The 22,504-nt window shown below is 38.4% G+C and overlaps 1 protein-coding gene across 1 annotated transcript; it reads left to right on the plus strand.

The window, feature by feature from the left end:
• The first annotated feature begins 476 nt into the window (after window positions 1-476).
• Window positions 477-21,414, plus strand: uacaa (uveal autoantigen with coiled-coil domains and ankyrin repeats a). The gene is made up of 17 exons (XM_007249142.4): window positions 477-876; window positions 3,385-3,512; window positions 5,168-5,256; window positions 5,376-5,440; window positions 6,251-6,308; window positions 6,812-6,882; window positions 7,708-7,814; window positions 9,232-9,413; window positions 10,418-10,458; window positions 10,846-10,899; window positions 11,506-11,598; window positions 11,731-11,758; window positions 11,850-11,887; window positions 12,516-13,823; window positions 15,296-15,436; window positions 18,664-18,729; window positions 19,283-21,414. Exons 1-17 carry the CDS (start codon window positions 829-831, stop codon window positions 19,352-19,354), a joined length of 2,589 nt encoding a protein of 862 aa, XP_007249204.3. The 5' UTR covers window positions 477-828; the 3' UTR covers window positions 19,355-21,414.
• The last annotated feature ends 1,090 nt before the right edge of the window (window positions 21,415-22,504 follow it).

The following is a 22,504-nucleotide window of genomic DNA, read 5'->3' on the forward strand; positions in this document are numbered from 1 at the left end:
GTCACCCAAAAGCAGTGTGAAAGCCTGGTGGAGAGCATGCAGAGAAACATGAAAGCTGTCATTAAAAATCTGGGCTATCCTACCAAATATTGATTCTGAACGTTTCCTTAGATTAAACTTTAGTATTGCTGTTGTTTCTAAATGAATATGAATTTGTTTTCTTTGCATTATTTGAGGTCTGAAAGCTTTTTCTGCAAATAACTGCTCTAAATCACAATAGGTTTATTTGTAACTTGTAACTCTGTAATTTTATATATATATATATATATATATATATATATATATATATATATATATATATATATATATATATATATATATATATATATATTCACTCTAGTGTAGAAACAGGGAGGTGGTCATAATGTAATGTGTGATATGTGTCTCTGTGCTGGTGATTAGGGTGAATAGGCTGGGCATGGCTCCAGGCTTTATAGCCAGTCATAGGACACTCTGACAGCACTGCACAAAGTATCCAAAACAAACACTCAGCCCATTGTGTGTGAGTGTGTGTGGGGTAGGGTGTGTGTATGAGTGTGTGTGAGTAAGTGAGTGTGTGTGTGATTCAGAATCCACTGGTTAAATCATGTGAATCGGATTTTTCTCCTCAGCTCGACCTTCGTACCGGGACTTTAACCGCAGGGCAGCGCGGGGCCGGGCCCCGGCTCCCCCGGATGAGCGTCGTGTTCCGCGGGGTTGTGGTTTGCGGGTAGCGGCGGCTGAATGGCGGAGCGAAGTTTCACAGGAAAACTTTAACAGAAACTCGGGCTCGGCTCTTCCTCTCAGCGAACCGGAGGAGCAAAGCGGCGCTTTTCCGTCTCTGCGACGATGAAGAGTTTAAAACAGCGCCTGAAGAAACACGAACTGTCTCCCAGTGTGAGTAACTTATTCCCCCGGTTTAACACTGAATCCTGCAGTTTACTCACTGCGGTCTCACTCTGACAGTGGTTCAGATAATAGTGCTCTCAGGTTCAATGCGGTCGGGGGGGAAATGAGGGTGTGATCGGTCTAAACTCAGTGCCCTGACCCTGTTCACTCTCCAACTGTCTCTACAGCAGTTTTACCTGTGTTTAAACACAGATATACTCAGTTGGCCTGTAGCTACAGGTTATCAGCCCGGCTGTCAGGGTTGTGTCAGTTCAGCATGTCTGCTGTGTTTTTAGCCTGCAGCTCTCCTGACTGTGGTAAGAGTTAAGCTCATGAAGAGAACCTAAAACCCCAGAGAACATTCCACAACCTTTACAGCTGGACTTACTATGTGCTACTTTACACTATTTCTTTATTTTTTTTAATCAAATATTATAGGTGGGTTTTTGTTTTAAATGCAAACATCATACATTCAACAATACATTATGTATACAATTAAGTGGTCTCTTAAATATATGTATATATTTATATATATATTCTGATTCAGAAACTGAAGTGGTCTCTTAATTATATATATATATATATATATATATATTTAATTAAGAGACCACTTCAGTTTCTGAATCAGTTTCTCTGATTTGGCTATTTCTAGGTATATCTTTGAGTAAAATGAACATTGTTGTTTTATAATTTAGAGCATTAATTTGAATTTGAAATAACAAAAAAGATGCAGAGCTTTCAGACCTCAAATAATGCAACGAAAACAAGTTCATATTCATAAGGTTTTAAGAGTTCAGAAATCAATATTTGGTGGATTATACCTGCTTTTTAATCACAGTTTTCATCCATCTTGGTATGTTCTCCTCCACCAGTTTTACACACTGCTTTTGAATAACCTTATGCCACTCCTGGCTTGTGATCATTTATCTTCCTCTTGATTACATTCCAGAGGTTTTCAATTTGGTGTAATCAAAGAAACTCATCATTTTAAGTGGTCTCTTATTTTTTTCTTGAGCTTTATATAAAATAATAGTAAAGTAAATAATATTAAAATAAATGAGATATTAAGGACACTAATAATAAAATTACCAATAACACTAGCAGCAACATCATAGTAATAAAAATAACACTAGACAAACTAATACACTGTTATAGGCTATGTCTTACGGAGACTGTCAGTTAATCCGTACTTAGATGTACTCCAGTGTTTTGGTGGGAAGTTCTGTATAGAATTAATTTACAAATGGCTGCCAAAAAATGTATAAATAGAAAAATAGACATTTAGTTTCATTAGCAATTTCCATATTACAAACTACCTTTCAGTGTTTAGTACAGCATAAACAGTACTGACTGTAGTATAATATAGTGATTCTTTATTCATCCAAAAAAATGATAATCATTCCCTGGTAGCAGAGAACATTGAATAAATGTTAATCTTTTAGGGTATTAAGAAGGTATTATTATTTATTAAAATATAATGTAATACATGTAATATAATACATATATTCATCCAATAAAATGATAGGAGTGAGAAATGAGGTTGACATTTCACCTTGCAGGGGAGCAATCCTTTCAGTTACTCTAAGTTCCACCCATTTGCTCACACATATCGTCACTGCCCAATGAAAAATATTTAAATCAATGTAAAAAAAGAGTTTATTTCAGATCATTTTGTAGCATTTCTATTGGTCTATTCATCAAGAAATGTTGACAGTGTAAAAGACAGTTTGTGGGTTTAAATTATGTAATAATCTAAAATCGACAAAAATAGAGATACTTGTTTTTCATTGGACAACGATAATGTAGTATGTGTAAATAAACACACAACTTGGTTTGTGCCTCTAGAGAAGTATTACCCATACAATAGGACTCTTTGAAGCAGAAAAAACATGAACCTACTGGCACCATGCCTAATGTTGAATTAGGCTTAGGATAGAGGTGTATAAAGCCCCCCAGAAATAAACTGTGGAGCTGTGGAGCTATGTTTCTTGGAATTAAGACTTTTGATTTTGTAAGACAAATAAATGTGCAGGTGTCCCAGTATTTTTGTATGTGTAGTGTAACAGCAGTTGTTCAGTGTTATTTGAGTGACAGATCCACCATGTGCTCTTAAAGGCATATTACAACATTATCATACTGCCTTTTATGGATGTTGAGCATAAATGTATCAGAACCAGACAGATGTAAGAGCTTGTTATAGCTTGCTAGTCTCTGAGAACATAATGTCCATCACTAATATACTTTTCTAAGTGTGATTTGCTCAATTGTTCTTTGGGATGATGATTTTTTTCCATCAAATATTTCTGAGTAGGCGAAAGGATAATGGACCCGTTTAGGAGCACAACCCACTGGAGTGCACAAAGTCAGAATAGACCCTCTGTATACAGACTGGTATACAGGCATTGTGCAGAATGAAATGCAGAGTAAAGCCACAGACTTGTACATATTTCTTGTTTCCTTTGACCTTGTGGATGTTGTGTGTTCTAATATCCTGTTGCTGTTTGCTTGACCTTGCAGAGCTCAGAGTGGAGCAAGTATGACGAGCGTCTGCTGAGAGCAGTGGAGAACGGTGACATAGACAGAGTTACCGCCACGCTCAAAAAAGGAGCCATCCCCACCAGACTTGATGCTGAAGGCTGCTCTGCGTGAGTGCTGCCCTAAAATGACCCCCACAAGCACATACAAGCCTGTTTATTCTGTCTCCATGCTCACCATGAATCAGCCTATCTAACACGTCCCATTCGGTGTAATGAATTACACATTGCCTGGGCATGTTTACCACTTGCTTCATTGTAAGGTACAGAAATGGAGAGAGGACCCACAGTGATACAGCCAAAGAACTGCACTTACAGTTTTGTGCAGAACCTCGTCCTCAGAAAACTTAGTGATACACTTTCACAAACATGTTGTCAAGATCAGACAGATGTGATAGATCTCTATTCTTTACATAAAAAGAACAACTGATCAACATCCCATTTACTACCAACACCTAATTCTGATTGCACCTTCAAATTATCTGCTAATGCTTAAGTATTACATAAATGTTTATTAAATAAATTATTTGTTTCTTCTTATCTACTTTTATGAATTCTGACAATCTGGTCAAATGTATGCAGAAATATATATATACTATTGTATAATTTCCCCCATCACAGAAAAGAACATTTTGAAATGTATTTTTTCCAGTACTCCAACGGCTGCAGTAAATGAAACTGCTCATGCAATATAAACCATTTTAGTATGTAAATCTATACAACACATGACCTTATTTTTAGACCTCTTCATTGTTTCTTATTGTTTACCTTTTAAAAAGGGTTTGAGAATGATATGGTGTGTTGCTGACATTGTGGCTGAAATGATCTGAAAATGATATGGTAACTGAAGTCTAAAAGCTTTCTGTTTGCTTTCCTGTGAGCACGTCTGATGGTGCACCTTTTTAGAGGGTATATGATCAGTGGGAGTGTGTGTTTTCCCAGGTCTCATTCATTTTTCTTTCTCAGAGCTTGTTTCCCACACTTTTTATTAAAGGATATAAGGGGCCCTAGAATGTAGGGGTATTTTCATACCTAAAATTGTGGACCAAAGTTCAAATCAAAGTTCATGTGTGTGTTACAGTGTGTACATTAGGTCCGGTTTGTTCTGGTTTTACACTGCAGTTTACTGAGTGCTCTAAAAAACGTTCCTATGTCCTGTTATCATTAACAGGTGGGCTGCAGCTGCTGGGTTTGTAGAAGGTTGTCAGTTTGACCAGTTGCCTTCCCAGGTGTTGTGCTGAATTTTGCCAGAGCATAAAAATTGTTTTACATTTATTTATGTTTATTAATAAGGAAGACCTGACCTCAGTAGATGGGGTGTAAAATGATGGCCTCAAACTTGAGTAGGTGACCTATCTTACACCGTGCACAAGACGCATCACGATGCTCATTGCATCTTGCACCCTACAAACAGTTTGTTTTCATGCCTTGCACCTGCGCCATTAAAATAGCATTGTAGGGAAGGCATATATCTACGGCAATAAGTGTGGTGGTCTGGAAATGAGGTGTGGTCAGGTAAATCCTTGCCGGTGGAAAACACAGGCCACAGCGCCACTGACTGATTTAAACCCTGACGACAGTCAACCGTCAGACGTTGATTGCACTGCTTTTCTGTTTTCCTTTTTCTTGTTTCTGTTTAATTTAATTTAATTGTATCTGTTGTATAATAGACATAGCGTTCATAGTTTGCTTCATTCCATTCATTTATTTATATTAAATGAGGGATACAAGCCCAGTAAAAACATTGTGTCATTCCTTCACCACAGACTTCACCTAGCTGCCAGCAAGGGTCTAATAAATAGCCTCAACGTTTTCCTTGGCCATGGGGTGAACCTGCACGCAACAGATGCTTCTGGTAAGACCAGTTCTGTCATTTCTAAGCCAGTTTTAACACCCTTAGAAACAAAGAACACGTTGTTTTGCTGTTCAGTACCTTCTTGGTCATCATATGTTGACATTGTTTTCTCTCTGTAGGTAAAACAGCGCTGCATCTTTCTTCGGGAGGTGGACATTCAGCGTGTGTGCAGAGACTCCTGCAGGTACTGCAAGCTTCGCTTTCACTTCCCAACAATCACAGGAAGAAAAGGCCTGTGAGGCAACCGGCCCGGAATGGCACATTATTGATGTCCCACGTGCACTTTGTAAAAACAGCCCCAGCCCTTTTTCAAAGCCTGCTGTACAAGACATAATGACAAGGGTGGATTTGTTCTCTGCTATGGGCTTTGTATGATTGCTGTGCTTTCTTCTTCTTTTGTTCTTTCACATAAAACACTTTGGGTCAAGCACGGTTAGAGCAGTCTTTTGTGCCATGGCAACAATGCCTCAGTGTACAGTACACACATGGGAAAATAATGAAGGAACTTCTTCACAGAGTGGAATGGGATCCAATCTAGTCTCATTATGCTCAGGACTGACTGAAACCAATCCGATAAGATCTTTTTATTTTCAGAAATAATACAGCCACATACTTTAGGTATGAATAATTGGTGCTAAAAATAAATTGTGTCATAGAACATATGAATACCTATCATTTTATTCTGCACTTTTAGCGTAAGCACAGTTTACAAAACTAAACAAATTACTGTGGTACAAAATGCATAAACATTTAAATACATTATTTCTGTATTTACCTTGATCCAGATCCACAAACTTGTATTGGGATACCCCTTGCCCTAAATTATTTAGGCCTGCAGTTTGCATAGTGCTAATTAATGTACATAAGCTGCCATAAATTACTACATTATCTGTGTAGTTCCAACATAAAACATAAGAACATATAAAAAGAAAAACGGTATATATATTTTGTTTTCTTCTAAACCCAGTATTTTTGTTTGTATGTTACTTTACAGTGTAAAAGTCCTGTTGATAGCACTGATCTGCAGGGAAGAACAGCTCTGCATGATGCAGGTGAGGAGGACTCCATGTACACGTCTCCATTTTTTAGAATTAATTATACGAGAGTGTTAGAGAACTGTGCATATCTATTGAATTAACAATGTGCATTATCTTCTGCATATGTTTTTAGATTGCTCTCTGTAAACTAGGGGTGGGAAATAAGACCCTAAAATCACATTATTTCAGAGTATTTCTGCAATAACAGTTTTCTTGGCTATATGAAACATAGACTTTCAGTCTTTTAGTGATCTTGTCAATTCTATTATGGACAGGTGTTTAAAAAAGGGAGGGTTTTGTCAGTGTGGGGTGTGGTTGTGTTGGCATAGGCTTGTAGGCACAGCATTCATTTATGACAGATCTGATCTGATCTGAGTATAAAAATCAGAATTAATTAATGAAGTTTGTCAATTGAACAATTGGCATTGTTTTAATAGCCCTGTTGTTCATATATATGACCACAATGCAGGGTAAGTAATTAGGGATAAGGGATTTTAATTACCCTAATTTATTTGCAGCATATTCAGGTCGGAATACCATAATCAAAATGCTGTGCGACAGTGGAGCGTCTGTCAGTGCTGTTGACACAGTAAGTACTAAGCTTATTTCTTATTTAAAAATAATAAGGTGTGTGTATTTGTGTTTTTTGTGTGTTCTCCTCTAACCTCACTCAATTGAGCGATAAATTTCACCTGGTCCTAGTCTATTGCAAAAACATTTTGTGTGCTGTAGTGTTTATAATGCTGCTTCATGCAGCTGTTTACACACTACAATATCTTCTCTATCTACTGTAACTGTAGATTAACCCATGTTTATGAACAGTATTACAGGGAAGCTAAAGGTAATCTGTAAACTCATTCTGCAGTGGAACATGCGTCTTCTAGCTGACTTCCCTCTCCACTGGTTGGTCTCTGACCTCCTAAGGATCTGATTTGATTGCAGTTCTTAAAAAGCAATTCAGTGCACCACATTTTGATGTAGTTTTTATTTGGATGATAAAAATATGTTTTTATATTTATTGTAATAATAACTTCCTCATTCCACAGTCTGTGTATCTGAATTGCCACTTTTTCAGATTAATTTGAAATCTTTTTAAACCTCTAATCAATAGTGTTGGTTTCACTGCTGCCCAGTATGACCACTGCAGTAGATTACCCACTCATGTGCTCTCCTACTGAGCTGATATATAATAAAGTCTACTTCAGCTTCCTTCAGTTTCCAGTCTATTTTAAAATAAGAGTCAGCAATGGCTGTTGCACTCAGCACAGCGAGACAGAAGGAAAAGGCAGGCTTTGTGATTGGAGTAAACGAAACTATTCTGTTTTTTTGGCAAATGCGTGATAGTCACATAGTTTTAGATTTATTGTGACAATATGTTTGATACAAATTATGGCAATATCTCTGTCTTCCACAGGATGGCCGGTCTCCATTGTTGCTCGCAGCACAGATGTCTCATCCTCGAGCTTGCCAGCAGCTGCTACTCTGTGGGGCATCAACCAATCTCCGAGACAAACAAAACAAGTATGTAGTACGTTACTTTCTGGCGGATTTTTCCACTGTGCATAATTCAGATAGTCTGTGGGCCATCCCTAGGGCTTGGGGAGTTATTCCCGAGTGAAAATAAAGGTTGATTGATTGAATTGCCCTCTCACAGTGAATGACTCCAATAATCCCAAAAGAGTAAAAGGATGTTAGATATTCAAAGTGGAAAAATGAAAAGATAGCAGAGTGAAGCAGCTCTCTAACCTTCATATCTGCTCCCAGATAATTGCACTTTAATGCAAATAATATAAAAATACAATATAGGTCTGGGGCAAGTTGTTAATGCAGACATTATCATCCCTTATTATGGAAATACTTTGATTTCCATAACATGTGTTGGCACAACACTAAGATGGCTGTGCCCACTAAAAACAGGTTTTACATCCCAAACCCACCTACAAATATTGCACCTCCCTTATACAGTAAGTGTGTTTATTAATGTAGTGAGTTAAGTACAGAAGTGTATTGTTTGAAATGCATGCATACACTTCAGGGAGCTCTCATTTCTCTCCATCATCTATAAGATGTTTTTACACTTTGATTGGCGTACATCTGTAGTAAATTCAGTACATTCATGTACATGATTTGGAAAGACACCACTATTGTCTATATATAAGATCTCACAGCAGACAATGCTCATATAATTTAATATACATTTAAATAAATATATTATCAAGAGTTTATATATATTTTTTTATAATATTGCTTTTTTTATGCTTTTTTATGAAGGTGTAATTGTCATTCACTTAACCAAAAAAAAACGAAATGCTCAATCATCTTATGAGATTGAATGGTCTATCAGAATATACATTAATATAGGTAAATATTTTGTGTCCGTAGGTAAATATGTATGTGCTCCAGCAAAGATAAATCAGTGCTAATATCAGTCTTGAGGAAGCAATTTGCTCAGCACCAGTGCTCCATTTTTCAGCAGGCAACCAGTAATGAACAGTCAAGGGCAACTTCTGCTTGAGACCTGCGCGTTTGTGCGTTCAGAGCGAAGCACAGCTGCTGAAATATTCACTTAGTGCTGTTGACTGAGCACTGCTGCCAAGAAAATCAACGCAGCTGAGAAAATATTTAAACCACATTGCAGCTTTTTATTGGAGGGGTCTCTGTTTATATGAATTTATTACTCGCAGGATTCATGGGAAATAAGGGTCAGGTCAGGCATTGTTTTCTGCTGTTTTCTGCTTTCCAAACAAGAGAACAGCAAGCTTGTGAAGAATGTGCAAGACTAAACTCTTGAGTAGCTTCCACTTCTAGCTGTGAAGATGGCCTTAGGTCAGGGTCTCTGAGTGGAATCTTGTGTGGTCTTCCCTGAGGGAAGCGTTCCCCTCTGTATTGTATTGTAATGTACTGTTTTCGTTCTGTGTGTTTGGTTGGGTGTGTGTAGGACAGCACTGATCCTGGCCTGTGAGCACCCCTGTCGTGAAGTAGTGGAGGTCTTACTGAAGAACAAGGCAGATGTTACAGCTGTAGACCTCTACAATCATGACCCTCTACACTACGCCCGACTAAGTAATGACCAGGTCCTGATTACAATGGTCCAACAAATCTTGGAGGCAGCTAGCAAAGGTGAGCCACTTTATCTTTACTAAAACCAAGAGCATCTTTTAATATGGAGAAGAGAAGTTGTGTCTGAGAGATGGTGAGGGGAAGAACAGAACATATTCTAACAGTGAGTATACTGTTTGTACAGTTTATTGTATACACTTTGTATCAGTTTAGCTACATGCCCTAGTTACTTGTAAGTGTCAAAGTGACAAATCAGAGCAAATGAGATTTATTGACGACTTTGATCAGGTCCAGGAGAAGCATATGAATGCATTGTACAAAAGCCTCTAAAGGCAAAGCACGCCAGTGAAGCAGAGGCACAAATCCTGGAAGCTTTAGAAGTGTGCGAAAAATGTATTAAATAATTTTAAAACGGCTGCTGGTGTAGCATTGCAGAGTAGCCAGCGGTTCTGATACATCAGCTCACAGACGCCTTGTGCTGCAGACATCACCCTTTTGGAGCGATGTGGGGAGAGAGCGCCATCTACCCACCCAGATAAAGCAAGTGTGGCATGTGCACTGAAAAAACGTATCTGGACAGACAAAACCCTCTTAAATGTCACCAATATTTCTATTATTTCTCAGTATGAGATAATTATATATATATATATATATTTATATATATATATATTTATATATAGACAATTACTGGTCACATGTTGCTCTGTGGCCTGCTAGTGTGTGAACTAATCTCTATCCACTCTCTCTCGGTGGATATAAATGGTGCTTTCATTCTTTATTACCTGCCAGGCATTGGTGTCTGATGGCTAATGTATCTGAGCTGGGTATCCGGCACTTTCTCCGGGGCACACTGGCTTCCTGGTGATGCTGCATCAGTGGGAGTTTAAAAAGAGGCGATGACTGATGTGCATGTACTTGTCCTCTCCTTCCTAGTGTCAGGAACATGGAAAATGTTATAGAGCATAATACTAACTCTTGTCCCATGAATTTTGGCATGTCAGTTTCTTTTTTTTTTTTTAAGCACGAAAAACATACCCTATCGCTCTGTGTCTTTCCACCTGCAGCTCAAGAGGCTGCCAAGACTGCACAGAAACTACAGCAGCAGGTGAGTAAGGATGGATGGTGGATGTTTAAGACTCATACTGTGTTCAGTGAAGTGTGGTTCATGAGGTCAGCTTTACACACTTTAATGATGTTACCAAGACAAACTGAGTATTTGAAACTCAGCCTCCCATGGAGCTTTAGCTTCCAGCACAGTTCTGTGCTGGCCTGCTGTATCTACAATCTAAACGGCAGTACACTTCTCATGACATTCTCATGTATCCACTAATCTTACTGCCACCCAGAGGTCACTCTGCTAATAACCGTGCAATTCAATAAGCTCTCCTGTGTTCTTCTCCAGTTCTCTGCTGTTAAAGAATATGTGGTGTTCTGTCTCTGCCATGTTTAAATCAATAATGGAAATGAATGTGTGTTGTGTTTTTCTTCACAGAGGTCAATGAATGCTGAAGCTCAAGCTCATATGATGAGGAAGCTGCCCGCACATGTGAGCAGAACGTTGCCCCCTCAGTATCTTTAATAACAGATATGCAGGAATTAACCTTTAATCTGTGCTGCTAACAGTTGTTATTGATTTGACCATAACTATGACTGAATAGGGCAAAAAATAATCAAATTAGCTGCAGATCATTTCAACAATTTGCAGTACAAGGTGTGGCAAAGCAATTTGACTTCCAAACATTTTATGTGAAAGAGATGAATGGTATTAAAACTGTTTTGGATACTGATGTTTATACTTGGAGTTTAATGGCTTGAAGTAACTTATCTTTATGTTTTGGTGCATCTTTTAAATTGTAATAAACATCATACTTCCAAGCTCCTGTCAATGCACAGCCTTAGTCTCCAAAGAAACTTCCAAACCTCCAAACTCTTGCACACTTAATATAATAGCTACATTTTCCTTGTAGACATCATGATTCCTGGTTTCTGTTCCTGGTTCTGTGCTAAAATGTCATGAGGCAATGGACATCAATGATTCATGGGCCTCTAAATTACTTTGTTTTCATCTCAAAGTCTGAATTATGCAATACAAAAAGCATAAAAAAAGCATTTCCCCTGTTAATAACCTCATTATTTGGTACACTCTTTAAAGGCACCAGTTAAAGTCCCATCATCTGGCATCAGCTGGTCCAGCACAGGAGTTCCTCCACAAAAACTGGAGAAGGTTCCAGCACAGCAGCATTCTGTGAGTTGCTTAATAAGCATCATAACCCTAATGAAGATTAAACCACTGGGCAGCTTATTTTTCTTTATAAAGTAGTTCATTTCTGCAGCTGCACTGAATCGATGTATTAATTTCTATGAATCTGAATTTCAGAGAGAACACAGCAGCCGTTCTCCAGATGGTAAGTGCCTTAGGATTATAACTATTGATATTTTAGGAAGCAATTTATACCTGATCTTCTATTTTAACTGTGCCAATTTTGTGTCTTCAAGGAAAAGATGAGCCACAGGCTCCTTTGGAATCTGCACAGGTATCTATATATCCTTTCCCATTGCTTGTTATACTGATATGCACTAATTGAGCATAACACTGTTTCAACATTTATGTAGGACTATAGAGTCTAATCCTTCTATTTCTCTGCGTACATTATTATCCTCCTTTCACCATGTTCTTCAATAATCAGGACCCCACAGGACCACCACAGAGCAGCTATTATTTGGGTGGTGGATCGTTCTCAGCACTGCAGTGACACTGGTGGTGGTGTTGTGTTAGTAGTGTGTGTTGTGCTGTTATTTTGTGGTGGATCAGACACAGCAGTGCTGCTGGAGTTTTTAAAGACCTCATTTTAAACATTGTCCTGTGGGGAGCATCCTGTAACCACTGATAAAAGACTATAGGATGCCCGACACAAACTGGGCAGCAACATATGAGCTTCTGTCTTATGCTTTATATCAACTAATAACACAATAACCCAGTCCTCAGATTGACCCCCTCCTCAAATAACAGCTGCTCTGTGGTGGTCCTGTAGATTCCCATATTTCCTAGTTTTTGCCATAATTCTGCACATTTTGTGGAGAAAACACCAATTTGTTATCTATAGATGTTTGTTATTTCGTTACTATACTCATATGAGCATTTCTGTTTAAAATTTGCTTCAGGTTAGGCACTTTAGCCCTCATTCAGCATCTCCTGCATCAGTCGTTTTACCTCCCAGACCAGTGGAGGTGAGGGCTGGTGAGGTGAAGGTTCTGAGGAGGGAGCTGTGGCAGGCTAGACGAAGGCTGGAGGCAGCTGAGGAGGAGGTGCTGAGACTGGATGCGACACTGGCTCTGCGTGCACGTGAGTACGAGGACCTGCGGAGGAACAGCGAGCGTGCCCTGCAGGAGGCGCATGGCCGGTCCTGGGAGCTGGAGGAGGCGCTTGCGGAGGTGCAGCGCAGGATGGCTGGTTCGGAAGCCAGGGTGCGGCAGATGCAGGCCCACTTGGTGACTGTGCGCGAGAACCTGGTGGAGGAGCTAAGAGTGCAGCTTCACGATGCCCGTACGCACAGGGAGGCGGCAGTGGCCGAACTGGAGAGAACACGGGAGGAACTCGGGCACCACCAGAGGGAGGTAGAGGAGCAGAAGGAACGGAGTGGAGCACTTCTACAGGAGGTTCAAAGACTCACTGAGGAACTGCTAAGCAAAGATGAGCATACAAAAGCCCTCAAGGCGAGCTTGGCGAATTTGGAAGCTCGGAAAGCACAAATGGCATGCAAGCACATTCAGACTCCCTCGGAATGGCAGCTAAAGTCTTCAAAGACCACAATGACAGATATTACCAGTGAGATTCTTCAACAAGAAATGGACAAAAATAACTACATCAGCAGAGATGAGCATACAAAAGCACTGAAATCTACTTTGGCTGCTGCAGAAGCTAAAAGAACAGAAATGGCTTGTAAAAATGTCCAGACCCCTTCAGAATGGCAGTCAGTATCTTCAAAGGCCACCATGACAGACATCACTGGTAATATCCTTCAGCAGGAGATGGGCAAAAATAACTACATCAGTATAGAAGAACACAATGCCATGAGGAGCTCCCTCAGTGCTGTGCTCCAGCAAGCAGAAAGTCGAGCTCAGGAGGCTCAGCAGAGGCAACAACAGGCCGAACAGGAGAACCTAGGCCTTCTTGCAGAGCTTCAGGAGCAAAAGACAGAGCTGGACACTCTCCAGGAAGCCCTACAGGCAAGGTTTGTGCCTGTAGCACTGCTGGAGGAGAAGGAGAGGGAGCTGTCCCTGCTCAGGCTAACCCTGAAAGAGATGGAGAAGAGCAAGGACAAGAAACAGAACTTTGGGAAAACTCATAAGAAGCTAGAGGACACCAGGAATCCCACCACTGTTAAATCTCAGAATCAGCAAGTGTCTCCGAACAGAAGAGAATCGTCTCTTAGTGGAACTCCGGAAGAAACCTCCGAAGGACAGCAAAAGGTTCCAGGATGACTTTTTTTTTATTCATATTGAAAGAGTTTGGTTCCAAAATGCATACATTGACACTTTTATAATTTTTTATATGTTTCTTACATTTACTTTGTCTTTTATTTAATTGCAGATAGTGTGAACCCAAGATATTTTGATATTTTGTCTGGCCAGTTTATTTAAATTAGTTAATATGCATCCATTCCTGCAGGTCAGGCTTGTCTTAACTCCTTAAAATCACTGTTTTTAATTGTTTTGTTAAAAAAAAGCTTGGATATCCCTGAAAAAAAGATGTTGTCTGAGGGCTCAGAGATCATGGGTGTTCAGATTTGGCTTTTGCGCTTGCCCTTCATGCACTGACATTCCTCCATCTTTTAATAATATTATGTACTGTACTGTACTGAAGGAAGTAATATTCAAAGCTCCTTCAACATTTTGGAGGATCATAGTTTTTAAACTACTTCATAAACTGTCCACCTTAAATAAATTCAAAGCCTTTCATGGATACTTCTTTTGAACCAAATCATGATTACAGTCACCTGTTGCTATCGCTTGATTTAAATAACATCATTATTCAATTTTATCCAATCTCTACAACTAAGTTTGCTAAACAAAACATGAGGTATCTTTATTTCATACTGTCTGCAATTTAAATATAGTGGATGTAAGGAACACTGTTTTTCTTTAATATGCAACAGAGCAGTACAAAATGTTCTGTATTTTTTAAGTGTGTTTATCTATTTTATATACAGTCCATAAGCATTTGGGCAGTGGCACAATTTTAAATATTTCGCATCTGTATATATCAAAAAGTGCTTTGATATTCAGACTTCTGTTTTTAATTCAGTTTTGGAATGCCATTATTTTTTTACATAGTCCTTTTATTTTCACAGGCTGACAAGTAATTGGACAATCAACTGATAAGAAGGTTTATGGCTGGGAGTGCTATTAGTATAAAATAGAAATCGTTCATTTTTGACCTTATTGAGGAGAGATTAAACTGAGATGAACTCAGAGCAGAGTGAAAGAAGAGTAGGTTCAGGATCTGAATCTTACAATGTAATAGAACGTATAGAACTGGGATACTGTTGTTTGTTGATTTTTGTTGACCAATCACGATAATTACCAAACACTACACTGTTCACTGTTTACTGGGTGGTAATGATCGTGGTTGGCGGTACGGGACCAACAGACAAGAAACTCGGAGCAGAGTTCTGTAGGACATGGCAAAAGTCATATATTGTAATGTGACTGACTCAATGCAATTGAGTTGTTTCTCTTTGATCTTGTTTCATTTTTGAGCAAACTGCATACATACTAGTCCAAATACTTATGGACCTCATTATTAAATATAGATTGTAGGTGCCATCTGCCCAGTGTTTATGAAACCAGACTTCTATTCTGTAATTTGGAGGTTTTGTAGAGTTATGTATGTTTATGGAGTTTGAAGGTTTGTGGCTTAACTTAAGTGTTTTACATTCAAGGAAGCAGAGTCTGCTGTGGAAGCAGAGACCCAGAGGGAAAGTCAGGTCAGCTCATCAGCATCCAGCCGCCCCTGCAGACTCCAGCAATCAGAGAGCAGCACCCTGCAGGCACACATTAATAGCCTGCAGCAGCAGCTAGAGGTCAGTCACACTCTATAAAACATGAGGAGGGTTAGGCTGCTCTCTTTACCTCTACAGTATAACCACTAGTTTATGCTGCACTGTGAGAACATAGGAACAACAAATGGTGCTTAAAAAATGTCAGGTTGATGTTGCTTTCAGTTTCGTCAGAAATGTTTTATTCCTCCCTGTCTGTTTGTACTGTTTTGTTATAAATTGCATGCTTCAGACAGATTGAAAAACGTGCTTCAAGCACAAATCAAGCAGACAGAAATGTTTCAAGCAGACTTTTTAATACTAACTGCCTAAACACTCCTGAACCTCTGGACTAAAAATGCATTTTAGATAACGGGCCACATTACAAGCAGTTCAGTGCAGTGGGGATCTATGATTTTTCTGAGTAAGGGGCTATCAAGGGGAAACAATATTCATAGAGGGGCCAAGTATTATTTCACCAGTCACACCATCTTCAAACACTTCAAAACGCTTACATAGTAAGATCTATGGAGTTGATTTGGGTTCAAAAGTTTAAAAAACATTCAAGAATCAAAAGGAAAAAGTGTATGTAGAAAATTCTAAAATAAAAAACAGAAAAATAAAACAAATTTGTATGAAAATTATTAATATATGGATTTTACCAGTGTTTGCTTTCATTTTTGTCTTTTGCTTCAGAAATCTCTCATTTGCTTCAGCTTTTTTTCTTCTATATGTTTATAATCTGCATTTTTGATTGCAGATTTCATATTTTTGTGTAAAACTATCGGGTAAAAATTAACTTTTTTTAAACTAATTTTACAGGATTTTTTTTACTGTACATAGACAAAACGAGTGATAGGACAGGGGCACTTCAGGAGCAAGTCAGGTTTCAGGGACCATCGCCCTTATGGCCCCGTCCCTAGAACTGCCAGTAGTCCAGTGTAAGGAGACCACATCACTTTTTTTTTATTTTATTTATTTATTTATTTTAAACTGGCATTGTGTGTATTTTAAAAAGCTTTTTATTTGCCACAGTTTGGATTAAGTGTTCTGCTAGTGGAAAAGTGACTGACTGACTGACAAATTATAACTTTCCCTGTCTGATAATCAGAGCTCTGAGCTATAATATAAGATATATTTTAATCCTAATAAACCGAGTCAGGGATCAGATTTATTAACTCTGCAGGATTCACACAGTGCTCTTATGGGGCTAGCTATATTAAGAACATCAGATTTTATCATAGTAAAGTAGCAATATAAAATACTGTGTCTGACAATCAGTAAATTCATAAGGGTTTGGAACACAAACTGCAACCAAGGGTTATAATATTAGTTTGTTCATTGCAGTAGAGGTGTTTACTGCATTAATCAGCTGCAGCTGGTCTCAGCCTCACTATTGAGTACACTGTTTATAGTCCTGCCCTTCCTGCAAAAGGAAGATTATGATGTTGACTCTGTTGTCCTGTCCCAAGCTGAAATGTCCCAATTTGATTGGCTGTTCTGTTGATGGGTCCCTCTGTTTATGTGGTTTAAGTAGAGCAGATTTCTTATTATAAATGTCTCTGACCACAGTTAATTATGTCCTGCTGGGAACATGAGTTCTAAATTTAATTGTCAGTTTAGATTAAAACCTTTATTGGACCATGTTGACACCCCTGCTCCAGAACATAACTTTTATTCATAAGGAATGTCCTTTATGAGTTCAATTTCAAATTCTTGCATGGTCTCTCTCACTCACAGCCAGCGTGATTTGAATTAAAGGGGGTGTTTTCTAAAGATAAGCGAGAGAAATAGGCAGTAATATGCATTAGCACTCTCAGACAGTGAGGTAGTATATTGTAGTGGAGCACGCAGGGACTTATTTCGTTCCGCTCCTCAGTACTAGAGATGGGCAGGCAGCAGCCCACGCCTCCGAGCTGCAGGGGAATCTTCAGAGACAGAGATACCTCACCAGGGCTTCCCCACCTGCCTGCGTCGACGAGCCTGCTGTCCAGAGACACCCAAATCCTACCTGATTTTTACACCAACAATCCCAGCAAGCACTCAGTGCCATTTCAGTGCCGCGCTGGAGGCTAGCCTGAAATTGTCTGGCATTGTGGCGAGAGGGCCCACGTTGACTCGAGATGGCTGCACTAAATTACATTTTTCGAGTGGCCATTCAGATGAAATTACTCTGACAAAAACTTGAGCCACCCAGATGACTTCTTACAGATATTTTCTTATATTGGTCTGATGCTGAGTGGAAACATGTCTCTGGTTTGCTTTATGTTATCTGCTCTGATTCAGTCAGAATTATAATGCTATTTTTATTCCATGTATGTCTGATTTTTATGTTTCATGTGCAGATTCACTCTCTAGCTCATATTTTGAATGCTGTTATCATGGTAGTGGACAGCACAACAGCAATCCCAAGAGTTCCTTTTTATCTGCCTTTTGTTTTAAATGGTTTATTATCATGTCATTTTTAAAATGAATAATACAGTCTGAGTAAAGTAGCTATAGCGGTGGGCATTCAACTACAGACAACATTCCTCCCAAATTGCACATAAAAATAATATTTGTCATTTAGAGCATTTGCTTACAGAAAATGAGAAATGGTCAAAATAACAAAAAAGAGACATTATTTTCAGACCACAAATAATGCAAAGAAAACAAGTTCATATTCATTTAGACGTGAAAAATAATACCAATTCATAGAGTTCATAAATCAATGTTTGGTGGAACAACCTAGATACAGCTTTCATATGTCGTGGCATGCTCTCCACCAGTCTTTCACACTGCTTTTGGGTGACCTTATGCCACTCCTGCCACCAGTGTTCCAGTGTATATAGATCCCTTGTTTTACCACAGTGTTTGTCATGTATTGACCGTCTGTTACACTTTTTATAAGTGTAATAAATAAATAAAATGAAGTACATTTATAAAATAAACAAGCAAGCCCACAATGAGGGCTGGCATTTCCAAAGTTTACATATCTTGAACAGGCCTCTTTGTATTGTATATTAGCTTGGCACTACAGTTATGTTTTTACAGTATCTGCGTAGAGTGTAGTGCACTGTTGTAGGCCTGGTACACTGATAATAGTGATGTTAGTGCTAATAAACTGAATTTAAAACATTAAGATGTTAACTTGTTTAAGGTTTCCAGCAGTTCTTAGTTTTGCTTTAGAGAACAATGTGCTGAACTGAAGGATTTCTGTATTAAATATTAATGTAAATTAATAATTATGCAACAATATATATATTTTTTTCAATATTTTGTCTCCACTGCAGGACTCTGAAAGGCGGTATAGACGAGTTCTCGATATGTACCGTACACGTCTTCTGAATGCTGCACAGGTATGTTTTAAAGATTATGAGGTAAAGTTTTACCTGAATGCAGTGTCATGCAAATGTTTGGGCACCCTTGTATCATTTTGTGCATACACAGTACCAAGCCTATAGGGCAAGGGTTAATTAAAATCTCTATTATAAATCTCTTTATGCTACAAATGTGTTGGTTCTTTCTGTAAAAATAAATGTGTGAAGCTCTCTACATCTGTAAATCTGCACATTTCAGTTACTATATCACCAAGACAGAGGGAGATAGAGAGCTATTTATTCATATATTCAGTAATAATGGATAGAGAGATTTACTAACAATACATTTACAGAAACTAACAATGTAGTGTATTCCTCTATTATATATATATATATATGTGTGTGTGTGTGTAATAGTCTTAATTGTGTTCTCTTTATCCTTTTTTACACAAAAAAATGTTAAAGTAGTTAAAATTTTGACAAATTTGACAATATTCCCTCAGTAATTGTTATGATCGACAACTATACAAAAGCATAACAGCTTCAGATACGAATAGAGGTGCTTGTTTGACTAGTTGTGCTCTATTTTTAGGGTTACATGGATGAGGAGGCCAGGATGGCACTGCTTCAGATTGCCCAGATGAGACAGGAGTGTGTGTATTGATCATCACGTGTGGACACGCCTGTCTGAATATGCGTTTCTGTGTGCACTAATACACGTGAGCACTGATTAAGTCCTGTGGAGTACGTTTACGTTTAAAGGCACATCTGGAACATCAGTGAACAACGATGATCCATGTAATTTAGATCGCTGTTGGATTTAGTCATGAGTCATTAATTAAGAGAAACATTTAGATTAGATTTGTATTGTAAATTTGTTTTTTTACAGTCTGTACATTTCATACATACATGCCTCACTAATGCGTTTTTATGTACCTGGTGTCCAATTAATTAATCCAATTAATGATTGAACTAATCATATTATATACAGTATAATACAATACTGTATGTATTTTACTGTATGTATAAAGTTTGTATGTAAGTATAATGATGTGTATGAGTAGTTACTCTACAACTAATACAACAAATATAAAAAAAAGGATTTAAAATATGTTCCCTTTTGATGATTTTCTTCAAAGCAAAGCCAAGTCCACAGTTAATATGTGAACCGTATGTCATTTCCATCACACTGACAGACCTTTGGGGAATTCGTCAGATCCAGTCACGGTGTTTGAGTCAGGTTTCTTAATCATAGGTTTGTTTGATGTGTTTCGTCATGCTGCTGCTGGACATGCTGAAGGAACTGGACTGCCCTCTTGTGGCTCGTGCTACAAACCTGTTTACCTTTTAGTAAGGAGGGAAGTTTTTACATTCCTGTAATAAATATCATGTTTTAGTTTGATGTCAAACCCACCTTTATACATCAGTACAATCTGGAGGGTCTAGCTTTAAAGTGGCGTGTAGTCTGGAGATGCTCAACATTTTTGTAATATGTATTTTTTCAAGAGTAATGGACTCCTGTAAGAAGGATAACAGTGTTTTTGCACAGTCAGTTAAATTTACTCCCTTGACCGCCCCCCTCACCCCAGTAATAAAAAGAAAAAAGTTTGTATGGTGTCTTTTCCAGCTCTCTTGTGGTTAACCCTCTTAGACGTTCTCCAGAACCTCTCCCCATATGGTGTTCATTTAAAGTGTAACCAGAGAAATGATGCTTGTAGCCTCGCACTCACCTTGGCGCAGTCATTCATCTGCACTTTTATTTCTGTTAATAAGATTTATTTTCTACACCGGCCTGGGGTAGCACTAAGCTCTGCGCCTACTCTCACACCTGTGTGTGTTTTCCATTCCGCAGCTGAATGGAGTTATTGTGGCCAATGTGGTTTGATTCATTTTCTTGGACGGGGCTTCCGCACTGTAGCTACACTCTGTGAAAGCATGTGATATTCAGAAGAAGCGTTTGGCAGGGGGAGTGTGTTTTATTTTACTGAAGGCTGGAGATTTTCTGCAGGAAAAAGAAACTTAATACGCCATTTAACTTTGAAGCCAAGCCAACCACATTCCCCCCTCCTCCACCCCTTCACCTCAATTTGTTCAGTTGAGACCCACTTCCATGCTCCAGCCATTATTTAGAGTCCTGGTTCAAATTTAAAAGGAGAGCAAACCACAACATGGGTTTCGAGTTTAGTTCTTTGTGGTCTGATCTGTCTAAGCTGTTCTCAGTAATTATGGTGAACGCCTTTTCAGCGTGCCTGGAGATTTGCCTTTAATCAGATTTCCAGTGCAGTAACCAGAACCACATGGCTGATTTTGGTTTGGTTTTGCTCAGTGTGCTTAAAGATCACAACGTGGCACTTAACAGCCCCCTAACAAGTGCTGGCTGTAAGTAGCTCCGCCTTTTCTTCAGCGGATTTTGAAGGGTTGGGACTTCACTCTGTGCTGTTCCTCTCCGGCTTTCTCCACTCAGAACTCTTTAAAGTAGTGAATTTTCCCCTCTAACTCGAAACACATGAGATATACATGCCTGTGCCATTCCAGATCCGTCTTGTTTTACTTTGAGAAATTTGAGGACAAAGTTGTTTTTTCCTGCTCCGATTATGAAATCAGTGGGATTATTGTTTTCCCCAGATTGTTTTGCATTTCTAGGTATTAGCATGGTCTATCAACTTAAAGGAATAGTTTGGCTTTAAATCATATCTTCTCAATTTTCTCTCACCCCAGTCTAGGTCAGACAAAGTTAGTTTAGGTTTTTTAGTTTTGCCATAGAGCTGCAAAGCAAACATAGCTAGACTGAATATTGGAATTTAACAGACACCAATTATACACCTAAATCAAGATCAAGTAAAGGTTATTTCCCATAGAACAGTGGTTCTCAAATCCGGGCCTAGATAGAGGACCCCATCTATCTTGCATATTTTACTGGTCTTCTGCTTTAATACACCATGAATATCTTCAACTCAGGATAAGAAAATTAATCTGGTAATTATTAGGATTTGATGTGTTGGAAGCAGGGTAAACCCTAAGCCCCCCCCCCCCCACACACACACACACAATGGTGTTTTTTTCACCACTGAATAAAGTAAATAGTTATTTTATCATTCCAGCAGACACACCAACAAAGAACAATATTGTGATACCGTAGAATAAGCATTTATAAAAGTTTATGACTGTTTTTTTAACCCTTATTTTGGCATTATGTATCTTTATTAACAGTGCCCTACAGTAAAATGTTCGCTAAGCTGTCCCTCATAGAAGCAGTGATGTTAAACATGGGTGCATCACATCTGTGTACTGCATACTAATACTATGAGGTTTATATACTATACAGTGTATTTACAAATCCTAATAGTGTGGTTTGGGCAGGTTAGCACAGGAAACATTAACATACATACTTGTTTTGTACTAAAAGGAAGTGATGAAGTTATATAAGCAGTTTTTATCTATTTTTTATTTTATTTTCTTTCCTTTTTCATTTATTATTTTCATTATTTATTTATATGATTTTACATTTTTTTGTTGCCAATATTATAATATAAATTCAAATAATTTAATTTAGGAGGCCGCACACACTTTTACCACTTTCATGCAAAAGACGTGAGATACAATGCTAGTTCTGGTCTGACGACATTTGATATACAACTCTGGGAAAAATTAAGAGACCATTTCAGTTTCTGAATCAGTTTCTCTGATTTTTCTATTTATGGGTTTATGTTTGAGTAAAATTAACATTGTTGTTTTATTCTATAAACTACAGACAACATTTCTCCCAAATTAAAATATTCTCATTTAGAGCATTAGAGCAGAAAATGAGAAAAGG

This window comes from Astyanax mexicanus, chromosome 9 (assembly GCF_023375975.1).
Source record: "Astyanax mexicanus isolate ESR-SI-001 chromosome 9, AstMex3_surface, whole genome shotgun sequence".
In the NCBI taxonomy this organism is placed as follows: Eukaryota; Metazoa; Chordata; class Actinopteri; order Characiformes; family Acestrorhamphidae; genus Astyanax; species Astyanax mexicanus.